General features: G+C 37.8%; 1 protein-coding gene across 16 annotated transcripts in view; it reads right to left on the minus strand.

The window, feature by feature from the left end:
• DOCK9 (dedicator of cytokinesis 9) overlaps positions 1-14,058 on the minus strand; it is a 340,452-nt gene that overhangs the window by 266,755 nt on the left and 59,639 nt on the right. For 4 of the 16 annotated variants that reach the window (XM_036011402.1, XM_036011399.1, XM_036011394.1 and 1 more), the window contains exon 1: positions 1,471-3,365. The exons of 6 other annotated variants lie outside the window; for them this stretch is intronic. In XM_036011402.1, coding sequence (XP_035867295.1) covers positions 1,471-1,632 — 162 coding nt within the window. In that variant the 5' untranslated portion in view covers positions 1,633-3,365. Of the gene's footprint in view, positions 1-1,470; positions 3,369-14,058 lie in introns of those variants that run through there. 6 more of the 16 variants (XM_036011403.1, XM_036011398.1, XM_036011407.1 and 3 more) reach the window with 3 other exon arrangements.

Here is a 14,058-nt window from a genome sequence, read left to right on the forward strand (position 1 = left end):
CACCTCAGCCACATGCACTCAAGCTCATAACACCTTTCTTGATCTGCTGGTGTGGGCAAGGATGGTAGGCAGAGAGCATCCAGCTCAATCAATACACATGAACAGTGTCTCCAAATCCAGCCCAGAGCACCAACAAAGCCTCTGGGAAGTTATAATTCCCTCATTCAATAAAACAAACAGAAAAACAAGCAGTTTTGCAAAGGCCGGTTAACCAAAGACAAGTTAGTATGGCCTGAGGAAGCAAATGCTAGTAGCATGGGAGCGGCATTGCCATCACTGGCTAAGTAGTCCCAGGGCTATCAGGGTTATGGATTATACTGCTAATGCGACAAACACTATAATGAGCTAGTCCTTCTAATTTCTGATACTAGTTATTCTCAAAAGCCCATTCCAAAATACATTAGGGTTTAAAATATTTAATAGTTAATACAGTACCACTTAAACTCCACACCCACACGTAACACTATTTTGCAAAATGCATCTGATGCTGAAGTGAAGCTCTCTATTTCTTCCTCCCAAGTATTTGGAGAGCAAACATCACATTAGCCACTGCACAAAATGCACCATCTCTTGTGGCCCTGCAATGCTGGGGTGACCCGACCTGATCCTGAGATTCATGTGGCACCCAGCACTCCTTCTCAGTCTCAGATGGCAGGGAAGGTTTCGGGATTTGGGCACACCTCACCCTCACCATACCAAGTGGCTGCTGGCCAGACTCACACACAGGAACTCTCATGTGTCCTATTCTCATTTGTTTTGACAAAAACTGTGACAAGAACAGAAGGAAAAATGGCAAGGCATCCTGAGGGAGGAGAAGAGCAATGTGTAGCTTCCTCAGGAGCCTGGAATTTGTCGAAAGGCCGTGGAGAGGCACACCCATATGTGACTTGACACATCCTCAAGTATTGTAAAGGGAGGAAAACACAATAAGTAAAACATTACATCCAAAACATTATACACAGTTGCATTGAAAATACTAAAACTAAATTTTCCTTATACCTATTACAGTTTCTTTTGTGTTCCCTTTAAATTTCTCCCCCTGAACCAAAGGACTGACCACAAGCCAGCAGTAAGAAAAATTTAGCCAAGAAAAAGCTGTAAAGAGACTGAATAATTCTCTCACCAGGTTCAATATCTAATACCCTTAATACACACTTTACCCAGCATTATGTCTGGGATAATACCAAGATAATACAAGCTCATAAAGCTAACTTAGAAAACTATTCTAAAATCAAATACCTACTCCAGCTTTTCTCTGTCTATATTTAGTTTTGATTAATCCATCCCATTCTCACACATACAAATGGGCACCTCATAATTTAAACCTAAGGCCACTGATTACCCATTTATACACATGTATATGCTGTATATAAGCATAATGAAATACATATATTTGCTTTACAAGTAAATACTAGTTTATTTTAACACCACCAAACTAACTATTTGTTAATTAAGCAAAACGGCATTTACCAGACAGAAGGAGATCAATAGTTCTGAATCTTCTTTAGTCCAATTGTATGCTGTATATTCGAGGGCATTATTCTCTCCTTGCTGTTTGCACATATAAGCACAGTTTCTTTCAAAAACAGTGCGGATGCCTTTAAACAGAATCACACTAGTAGTGCAACCCATCCCCAAGGAATGGATGTTCAGATTTCTAGCAATCTCTACGGCATTTCCACATCATCTTCTTTGGCTCTTCAGAGCAGGCTCCCACTGTACCACCTTCATGACAGGCAGCTGCCAGCACCAGAACAGAAGGGAAGCTCTGAGCTGTCGCACTAGAATCTGCTCCTGCTCAACAGCGTGACCAAAAAAAAAAATCCAGGCTCCAAGTGTTAAATAGGAGGGGTGGTGCAAACGCAAAATGATACACCTCAGATGCACCAAAACCTTTGAAGTGTTTTTTCCAGCAGATTGCTTCACTGTTAATACCAAGGAACAAATAAGCAGATTTACATGTGATTACTGGGAAACTACTGGCTCCTATGATTTGCTTGGGATTGTTCTGAATCTCAGAACCTGCCTCCCAAAAGGAAAAAGATGGTACCAGACAGCCACCCTGCTGCAGATACTGCTGGAAGGCACAAAGAATGATCTGCTGCGAGAAATCACTCTCCCAGAATGCTTAGCCTAGCATCTATATTAGCAAACATTTCTTTCCTTGACCTATATATGCTGTTTGTTTAATCCTGCATCAGTGAGAAGAGAAAAGCAAAAGAAAAATGTCCGAAAACGAGTGAAATCACTAAGATGACTGCTGCTATGGAAACGTGTAAGCCGTTTCAAACAACCATTGCATATGTGAGCAATAGCTTGCTGATAGCAAATCAGAAGGGACACAAAATTGCTGTGTGGATCTTGACTTCTGTCCACTTCTACTCTTTGCTAGAGAGGGCTAGCAAGTTTACACTGCTTAAAAGGATTCTCCCTTCTCTGGTACCCAAAGACGCAAATGAGAATATGAATAAAGGGTTACCTGGTCCTCCTGAAGCAGCACCTCAGTACGCAATGGTAATACACACTGAAGTCCCACAGCCAACAAGGTTATAATTTTTGGTGCATAAGTAATCCAGATCCTTCCACTGCAGAATGAACTCATTGACACTATACTACTTTATGTGTATCTTTGGGGATGGCTAACAGAGAAGCCTGTTGTTGATATAATAGTAAGTTGACTCTTGACATTTTTCTTCTAAAAAGTGACAGTAGAATTATGTAAAAAGACATAGGCAAACCCTTTCCACCTATATAACATGCATTTGGAAAAAAGTGACTGCTCTTTTAAGATCTGTTCTGATATTCTTCCTTATTTTACAAGGTAACAGAGGGTTTTCATTTCAAAATTACAATGGATTGGAATGATTGAGTACTTATGGTTAGTAACAGAAACCTGTGTAATGTAGCAAAGGCAGATCTTTAGAGAACACCATGCAGTCACATAACCCCCAAATTTCTGTTTTCTATGGCTGGTTTATATATTAGACTCCGTAGATAAGGAAAAATCTAGGCTTTGTCTATTTCTTGAATTTTTATGCAATAATCTAATAGCCACAGGAGATCAAGCGAGTAGATACTGGCTACATGCAAAAAGCACAGGAATTATATGCTCTAGAGTGTTTTGTGTCAGAATGGTAATTCTGTTAAAACAGAACTATAGTGTCCAAGATCACACTCAACACCTAACATTAAGACCCAAATCTTCATGTGACATAACAATGCTGGCATATAAATAAATGGAAACATATCTATACAGAAACTGCATACTGGAGACTATAAAACACTAGACACACAGGTTAAATTGTCTGTTTTAAGAATTCAGAAAATTTATAATTGCATAGCAAGGGAAACAATTTACAAAGTAACAGTTCATTGAATACAAATAAAAATGTAACTAGAAATTAAAAACAACTTATTATTATTACCTATTTTAGACATTCTGGGTATAGAAGCCAGGGAATATTATCTGAGATGCAAAATATTATGTATGAACTTTACAAAGCACTATAAATGATAACTAAGAAAACTGGAAGTACATATCTTATTTACTTTAAAAGCTCCAAGTTAATATTTGAAACAATGGGAGAGAATGGAACAATTTTCTAACAATCATTCAGAGGAAAAAGAAATATTTTTCTAGATATACATTAATAAGCATTTCAGCAACTGTATCACTTTTAAATATTAACCATTTTTCAACCAACAAAATTCATGGACAAGAAAAACATCAGAAAATATTTACATCAAAGGATTCAACAAGGCCAAAAAATGGGTTTCATGCTAACAAAAACATGACAAAAAGAATCATTCAAAATGTGTACTTGGTTTCACTGATTTTTCTGCATCAGAATTATCTTGGATTGGTCTAAGGTGATAATTAGCATAAATTCCATCAGAGAACAGGGACAGATGAATGGTATCTACTGACAACCAGTTCAGCCACCTACAAGTATATACAGGGTACGGCACAAAAAAATTACCCCTTTTATTACAAATCTTTTATTACAAAATCATAAGCATGTAATTCTGTAACATAACAATATCACACTCAAGTACACCAGATGACATTTAGGGGAAATGTTCAAATTAAAATCATAAATTATTATACCCATATTATTACCCTACCAACCACACTCAAGTAGGCCTTACTTCAGCCAGACCCCAGAATTTCAATTAGGAGATCACATTTACTCTCACATCTTTAAATGTCACCTCGAAGTTATACAACTCTCAAGACTGGATGTCTATCTTGATTCCTTTTTGAGATTCAAGCCCATGTCTTCCTCTCCTGATGCTCCCATCACTGTCTCAACCTCAGATTGTCCAAATTGATCATCTTTTAATATAACAAACTAGGATAATATACCCCACACGATAGAATATTATTCAGCCATTAAAAGGAATAAAGTACTGATACATGCTACCATATAGACGAATCTGAAAAATGTCATGCTTAGTGAAATAAGCCAGTCACAAATGACCTCATATTATATGCTTCTATTTAAATAAATATCTACAACCAGCAAATCCACAGAGATAGCAAGTATTTAGATTAGTGGTTATCAGGAGCAGAGGGAGGAGGGAATGGGGGTTGACTGCAAATGGATACAGAACTTCTTTCAGGAGTAATGAAAATGTTCAGAAATTAGACAGTGTTTCTAACATCTACACTATCTATACACAATACGTAGTCTACGAATACACTAAAATCCACTGGACTGAACACTTTAAAAAGGTAAATTTTTATTATAGGTAAATGTAATAAAAAACCTGACTCCATTTTCTGATGTTTTAATGCTAAAAGCTTACCCCTCTTTCTTCTCCTCTGTCCCACATCTGGGCAAACTGAAAGGAAAGTTCCAGGTGGTTCCCTCCTTTGGTGCCAGCAGGAAAGTCAAACTACTCACTCAGCTTCACCCCTCACCACCACAAAAAAACCAAACCTGTCTCCTTTCCCGGCTCTTTTAAGTCATTTTAGGATCTGCTTGGGAACATACTTGCTTTCCCTAGGCACATTCATTATATGAGTAATAAAATTTTATACACCCTCATGGGGTGTGTGTGTCTGTGTGGTGTCATTAGTCTCAACACTCAAAGAAAATGTTAGGGATTGAGCCATCCCTTTTCTGTGGAGTGGCCCCAGCAGTGAATAAAGCTGTTATTAAAATGGAGAGAGAAGGAAAAAAACATCTACTCTGCTCATACCATAAGGATGCCAAGTTCAAATGAAATAATAGGAAAGAATTCAACCAAGAAATTGCTAGAAACATATATGTAGCTATTGTTTTCTGCTTCACAAAGGATTTTACTGAATAACTCAAAACAGCCTCCTTGCTTAATGAATTTAACAACTTCTGAATGTTGCTTTGGCTCCACTTCTCAGGCATACACTCAGCAAGAAGGAAGGTACCTGCCTTTGGGTGTGCATTTTAGATGAGGAAAAATAGTTCCATGCTGTACAAACCACCAGAAAGCCTGTATAAAAAGCTCAGGGTAAGATTTGCTGGCCCACTTGGTGGACACAACAAACCTCAGGCATTCAGCCACAGAGACCATGTCATATAGGTCTCAAGTTTTGAGTCCCCACAAGGAATACCCACCTGGAGATGCTCCCATTTGCAGCTCTCTCCTTAAGTCTTTGTCTTAAGAGTCAAGATTTTTTTGATTGTTAGATTTTTTGAATACTCTTTCAGGACAATGTGGGTAAAAAAGAATCTGATGTGACACCTAAACATCTAGAACTACAAACTAGAGATAACATTGTATCTCAAACAGACATTAAGTCTTTTACTTAGGTTAGACATTGGGTCCTACCTTAGGAGGCCAGGAAAGAAGTGAAGTCTGTTCTACAGTGGCTGAAATGAAGACCTCACATTACAACAGTACATCACACATGATATAGCTGTATTTCACAAAGCCTAATAATAGTAGTATGGATAGAAGTCAATCTAACGTGTCATTTATTCTATTTAAGTATCATGATGATGGCCAGTCCATATGAAAAACTTACTTCCATCCCTCAGAGTACATATTTCATATATTAATGTAGTGAATTCTGCTGAACAAAGAAATCTTATATAAGTTGGCCTGACAACACCCTATCTATTTTATATTCAATCAGTATTGTCAAAGGTAAGTAGAGTATCTCACATAAGGCCTAATGCATATCACATACTCAATAAATGTTGGCTTCCCTTCCTCCTTTTACCCAAATTAAGTATTTTCTTCCTTAATATTAAGAGTAAAGAGTACTGTAGTACAAGGATATGAGAATTTTAGCTCTAATAAAGCCAAACTACAAATTACTTCTGTTGAGAAAAATGGTTAAAATAGGGAAATGCAGGTTTGGCAGGGGAAAAAGGGAGTTAAGATGGTGAAGATGATCATTTCATCAATGACCATTAGAAAGTTTTTTTTTAAAATAAGAGAAATTACGTAAGTGTTATTAAGTAAGGACCTTTTAAAAATAAGGAAAAGAGTCCTGGCCAGGTTGCTCAGTTGGTTGGAATGTTGGAACGACATCCCATACACCAAAAGGTTGCAGGTTTGATTCCCAGTCAGGGTACATGCCTAGGTTGCAGGTTCAATATCCAGTCAGAGACCCTATGAGAAGCAAATAATTGATATTTCTCTCTCACATTGAGGTTTCTCCCCTCCTCCCTCTCTCTCTTCCCCCTCCCTATTCCTCTCCCTCCCACCTTTTCTTCCTCCCTCTTTCTCTAAAAGCAATGAAAAATTGTCCTCGAGTGAGGATTTTAAAAAAAAAGGAAAGAAAAGAAAGTTACAAAGGTGTCTCCATGTTGATGCTAGAATATTAGGGAGGCAAACAGTTCCTGTGGGCTGCTGTGAACACCTAGCATACTCACTGGGTGACCAAGTAAAAGGAGTGGAAGCAACAAAGTGGGCTCCATGGAACTGAGGGTGGTAGTCTCCCCAGAGATGATCAGTCTCTCAAAAGAAAGGAGAACCCTTTATTTTTTTGGCAGGAGACCAAGTTTAAAAGCTTTTAAAATACAACATATCTCCTATGGGAAGGAAGGTTTGGGGTAAGAAAACTAACTTACTTACTGGTAGGAATATAAATGGGATAACCCCTGTGAAGCAAAGTATGGTGATTCCTCATAAAATTAAACAGAGAATTAACACATGATCCATTAAGTCACTTCTGTGTAGGTACCCAACAGAACTGAAAGTGGAGTTTCGAAAAGTATTGTACTCCCATGATCACAGCAGCATCATTCACAACAGCCAAAGGTGGAAGTAACATAATTGTCCAATAAAAGATGAATAAATAAACAGAATGTGTTATCTACATACAATGGGCTATTATTCAGCCTTGCAAAGAAGGAAATTTTGACACATGCTACAACATGGATAAACTTTTAGGACACTATGCTAAGTGAAATAAGCTAGTCACAAAAGAACAAATACTAATGAGGTACCCAGAATTGACAAATTCATAGATAAACCAGATCTGGTGGGGCAGGGGGAAGCAAAAAAATAGGGAGTTTGTTATGTATGGATACAGAGTTTGAGATGATGAAAAAGTTTCTGAAGATAGATGGCTGCACACAATGTGAATTCACTTATGCCAATGAATGATACAAATGGTGAATTTATATTATGCAAATCTTAACACAACAGCAGAAAGGAAGGAAGGAAACCAACTTACTAGGCACAGCTTTCCTATGACTTCTAGCAACAAGTGATATAAAATAACGGAAAACCAGGAGAGCAACTAGTCTTTTCTTCTTTCTCTCCCCCACCCCTTATAAAGAGTAGACACACCCAAGGAATAGATTTCATAATGTTTATTTTCCTCATAACTATTTCTAATAGTTATATTGGATTAATTTATACACTATAGTTTATATAATTATAACTAATAATTTATCATTCTACTGTGTAATGCACTTGTTATAAAAACCCTTTGAACTATGTACCAACACAGAAAAAAAAGGCTACAAAATGACAAACCAACAGTATTTATACAGGTTCCAATTATCCCTCAGCTCAGGAAGCTGCAGGGGATGTCAGAACTTCATTACTGTTGTAAGAGGTCAGGAAACAAATCATGGTGTCACAAGGAGCTCAGTTCTTTGAAGAAAAACCAATAAATCCATTAAGTGTCAATAGGAGAGGCTGCTAAAAGAGCTCACCTATCTGTAAAGCTTCACATCCTCTGCAAACATCTGCAGGGAGGGGCAGAGTGAAGGGAGATTGATGGCACAGAATGGAAATGAATACTATAAGCACTAATGTCCAACTGTAAATAGACACTAAGTAAAAAGCAGGGAAGCTGAGCAAACTCACAATGAAATCAGGGCTCACAGTGACCTTTTCTTGGACTCCAGCAGCCTGTTCAGGAAATTCTATTTTAGAGGCAGACACATCTGAAAAGATCAGTTGCTTACTGATCTTTTCAGTATCAGTATCCAAGGGGATACTGACTATAAATTATAGAAGAGATACACAGCATAATTCATGTGCAAATGCATCCATGAAACAGTTTGTGTGCTTCAAAAATGGAGTTTAGGCTGTGGAAAAGATGTTCTTTCATGTGAAAGAGACTGAAATTCAGATTCTATGAACCTCGAGTATTTGTATATTACCTTTCGGTATTTTAATTTTTTACTGTCATTGTGTCAGTAGAGAAATATTGACTCCATGTGGAGAAGGAAAGGAAATAAAAAAAACATAAACATGAAATTTAGTTTGCCATATTAAAAAACTATTGCAGTATATTCAGATTTTCAATTAGAGTTAATCAAAAGGTAATAAAAAGTAAAGATAGTACATGGTTACCTTCCCCAAATATGGAGAAAATGCAATTTTTCAAAAATATTCCTATGGTTTTGAAATCACAATGAAAAGACAACATAAAATACATACTCCTCTGTGCAGGCTTCCAGCCAGGTCAGAAGGAACTAGATATATTATATGTCCCTGCTTATAGAGGCTCACAAAGCTCCAGTCTTTACCTAATTTTCTTCTTCCAAAGACATAAAATTCAGAACATTCATAAGATTCTCTTTTATACAGCCTATGGATGAGTTACAGCTTACTATAACTGTGTTTTTAAAGATGTTACTTCAACCAAACATTCCTTGATGCATAAGTAGATTTCAGTAGGTCAGAGAAGTGGGAATGTTTGGGGGAAACCATCTTCCACATAAGAATTGGAGAGGATTACAGATGCTGCCACCCTCCATGCCAACAAAAAACAGACAGGACCTGAAGACGATATACAAACGGCCAACAAATAAATGAAAGTCACTGGAGAAATGCAAATCAAAACCATGAGTTAGTATTTCATAACTACTAGGATGGCTAAAATAGAAAATACGGACAGTAAGTGGTAGTGCAGCTCTTGATATGAGTGTAAAATAGGACAGCTGCTTTGAAGAACAGTCTTACTGATGCTCCCCAGATGGTTAAACATAGAGTTACTATATGATCCAGCAATTCCACTCCTAGCTATCTATATACCCAAGAAAGTTACAATTTTTGTCCACACAAAAATTTGTATGTGAATGTTCTTAACATTATTATTCACAATGGTCAAAAAGTAAAAACAGCACAAATGTCTATTAACTGATGAATAAGCAAAATGTAGTATATCCACACAATGGAATATTATTCAACAGTAAAATAAAATGAAGTACTGGTACATGCCACAACATGGATGGACCTTGAAAAAACATATTAAATGAAAGAAGCCAGTCACAAATGATCACATATTGTATGCTTCTGTTGGTATAAAATGCCCATACTAGGCAAATCTTCACAAACACAAAATGGATTAGTGGTTGCCTATGGCTAGAGGGGTAAGTAGGGTAAAATTGGGCGGTGCTACCTAAGGAGTACAGGGTTATTTTGTGGGTAATATTGTTCTAAAATTGATTATAGTGATCAATGCACAACTGTGAAATACTGAAAAAACCACTGGATTGCACACTTTAAACAGATAAATTACATAATATGTGAATCATATCTTGATAAAGCTGTTTTAAAAAGATAGGACATATCAGGGTGCAGCTATAAAAGCTGAATTTCTCCTGAAGGCACTTTGTTTATCCTCAACAGAGCTATCTCTCCATAACATTATCACTACCTCCAAAACAGCGAATTTCCAAAAGCATTCCTGGCACTGTATATAAGAAAGAGATTACAGAAGACAATGTTAGATGATTCTTCAAAAAGGGCCAGTTATTCTGCTTTAAACTTACAGAGCACTTAAGGGAAACCTTGTGTCTGGTCAATAATTTTGGCTCATTCATTTTTTAAGGCAAGATCTGGGCCTGAGAACTGAGTCATCTATCCCAATTCATTCTAAGAATGAATTTTTATTGCAGAAAGAAAGAAATTTATTTGCAGATCTTTTCCCATAAAATTTCCATCTCTGCTTTAACCACAAGGCTCCCAAGAATCAAGAGAAAGAAAAAAAAACTATCTGGAGAAAAAGTCAGAGGAGGGTGGGAACAATTATTAACATGGGATCTGAAATTTTATTCAAATCACAGAATTGGCTCTATTTAGGTCATTCTAGGAGATTTACATTTTAAATGTAAATTTTATTGTACAGTATTTAAAAAACTATTATTTAAATAGTACTGGGCACATCTTTAACAGAGTGGTTACATGGACCTAATTCTGCTACATGCCAGACAATGAACAAAGAATTGAGTCACATGGTCTCATTTAATCTTCAAACAAATCTACAAGTTAAGTTTGTAGACTTCATATTTGCCCTTCTTTGACCTTGTTTCAGGTATACAAGATTTCCACAGAAAACCATCCTTGTGTGTGGGCCCACTAAAGGATTATAACCAGCACTAAGGTCAGGGGAGTGGGACTGACAAGCCTTGGGGGATTTGAGATAAGTAACCCACAAATACAAATATCTCCTTTAGACCAGTAGCTTTCAAAGTACTGTCACCACAAATTCTATGTAGAAATTAATTTTAAATCATGATGCAATAAATCTGTAGAAGAATATTTCCCCCCAAAATATGTACCCTCACAACAAGCTATCCTATTTTATTTTCTCTTCCAGACTCTCACATCTACTCTAGTTCACTGAAAGGAAAGAAGGGAAGGAGAAACAGAACTGGTCATAGCCCACTGAACTGTTTCCAGGACCCCTATGGTTCATGGACTACAGTGTAAGAACAACATATGGGCCAGTTACTAAGTAGTCTGTCAGCACCTGGAATTCACTAGTATCACCACATCTCATTACCTACAAGCAGCTGGCCCAACAGAAGAATGGAATGGCCTACTAAAGACAACATTTGTAAGACAACATCCTGAAAGGATGGAGTTCTGTCTCATACAGTAACTACTGGTTTGAATCGGCTGTCTTCTCTCCCAAAGTCAGAATACACTGTCAAGAAATCAAGGGGTAAAAGAGGAATGGCTCCTCTCATTATTACCCCACTAACACATTCAAAGAAATTTCACTTCCTGTCCTTGCTGGTTTTAAAAGGGAAGAATGCTCCCATTAAAGAGAGACAACATTGCACAGTGAATCAGAAGGTAAGACTGCCACCATGCCATTTTCAGTTCCTCAAACACTGAACCAAGAGACAAATAAGGAGGATACTCTACCAGCTGGAGTAAGAGGAAACAGGTTTGCTGTTTCCAAATGGGTCAGGAAGGACTACAACAAGAACCCAAGGTGGATTCTTCTGGGCATCAATTAATGCTTCTATCTCAAATAGTAAAAGTTCATGGAAAACCACAGCATTCCATAGAAAGGCAGGATCACTGAAAAATCAGACCTTCCAGTGAATTACTGTAATCAGTTGAGGTCCTGCCTGGGGATAAAGGAAATATGTTATGAGTAATAGCAGAATAAAGATATAAACATCAACTGCCAAGTGACCAGTTAGAGAATTGAGCACTGCAGCATATTTCCTTCCCCCTTTCCTGCTTGGGTGGGTGGGGTTTGTGCAGGGGTGTGTGTGTCTGTGTGTGTGTGTGTGTGTGTGTGTACCAATTTCCTCTCTCCTCCTCCTTCTTGTGACACTTCATACAAACACTATTGTTGAAATTTAACTCTGAAATTTGGACTTTGGATAGCACATATCCATACAAGACTGCAACTGAATTTAAGGACTAATTAACAAAGCCCAGAGATGAATAATGTGTGTCTCTTTCAAGATGGATACAATGACTAACAAGACTGTGACTCCTTGTTTTGGGGAGCTAGTGAGAATCTTCATTTGCATGAGGAGTATTTGTCTTCTGTTAGGCTGAAACATACTCATTTTTGTTGTTAAGTTCAAATATGTGTGGAAGCGTAGATCTGCATGCTGAGTAGTGAGGGGTGGGCTATGCCAGTGTTAAGTTATTGTCTCCCAGCTCCAACCCCATTCTTCCACACTCAGTTCTGTGATGCTAGATAGGTCTGGCACTCTGAAAACCACACTGTGTTACCAGTTGGCTCCCTGTTAGGCTTGCCACCATGGGTACCAAAGGGAGACTACAAACCTGGGGCAGGAGAAGGAGCTTGCTCTTTGGTGCCTGCTTCCCTCTTGCTTTGGATCCTTATTTCACCCAGCAACATTTCTTCACCATGGCAGTAGCAGATCCTTCCTGTGCAGCAGCTAAATTGGGTTTTGCAGCTTTTCCAGCACTTACAGAACCATCCTCACTGCATCCTCTTCAGAAATACCATCACCAGGCACCCAGCACCCCTCCTCAGAGGTCTTGGTTTCAGTTCTATAGGTTCTCCTCTGAACCTATAGGTTCTCAGCTCCTCTAAGCTTCTAAGATTCAGTAACACAATCTTATCTTCGATCCCCCCAGACCCAGAGCTGATGCCTGCTTCCTGCAGCCACTACTTCTATAACATGTTAATGTCCTCTTTTTCATTTTTCAGTTCCCTACTTAACTTCATACCTAATAACAATTCATTTTTTCTTTTTAAGACTTTATTTATTTATTTTCAGACAGGGAAAGGTAAGGAGAAAAGAGGAGAGAAACATTGATGTGTGAGAAATATCCTTTACCTCTGGCATGCCCCTAACTGGGGACCCAGCCTGCAGCCCAAGCATGTGCCCTGACTGGGAATCCAACCAGTGACCTTTCAGTTCACAGGCCTGTCACTCAATCCACTAAGCCACACTAGCCAGGGCCCTAATAAAAATATTTATTATATTGTTAAAATATAACCAGCATTATTTCTGTTTCCTGGCTGGACTCTTGACTGCTATACTATACTAGGTTCTAAACAATTTTAAAAGACTAGGATCACCAAAGCATAAGAATAGCGATAAGCACATAAAAGCTGCTCACATGATTAGGAAAATGCAAATTAAAACTACAATTACATCCCCTACACACCTATTAGGATGGCTAAAATTTTAAGACTGGCCATTAGGAGTGTAGCAAGGATGTGGAGTAACTGGAACCCTTATACATTGCTGGCAAAGCCACTTTGATAACAGTTTAACAGTACCTAAAAATATTAAACAAAAAGTTACTATATAATCTAGCAATTCCACTTCTCAGTATCCACCCAAGAAAAATAAAAGCACAGCCCTGGTCAGTGTGGCTCAGTTGGTTGGAATGTCATGTGTAGACCAAAAGGTTGTGGGTTTGATTCCTAGTCAGGGCACAAACCTAGGCTTGGCTTTCAATTCCTGATGTGGACACATACAAGAAGGCAACTAATAATGTTCTCCTCAAATCGGTACTACTCTCTCTCTATCTCCCTCTCTCCCTTTCTCTTTCTCTAAAAGCAATGAGAAGAATATCCTTGGAAAAGGATTAAAAATGAAAGAAAGGGAGAAAAATGAAAGCACATGTTCACACAGAGACTTGTATAAAAATATTCATAGTAACATTATTTACAACCAAAAAATTGATGAAAAGTCCATCAACTGGTGAAAAGATAAACAGAATGTACTTTACCTAGACAATGGAATGCAATATTATTTGGCAATAAAAAGGATCAAGTACTGATACATGCTTAATCTCTATAAATCTTAAAAATATTGAACTAAGTGAAAGGAGATAGACACAAAGCCACACTCTGACCTATTCCATTTA

The sequence above is a fragment of the Phyllostomus discolor genome, chromosome 11 (assembly GCF_004126475.2).
Source record: "Phyllostomus discolor isolate MPI-MPIP mPhyDis1 chromosome 11, mPhyDis1.pri.v3, whole genome shotgun sequence".
In the NCBI taxonomy this organism is placed as follows: Eukaryota; Metazoa; Chordata; class Mammalia; order Chiroptera; family Phyllostomidae; genus Phyllostomus; species Phyllostomus discolor.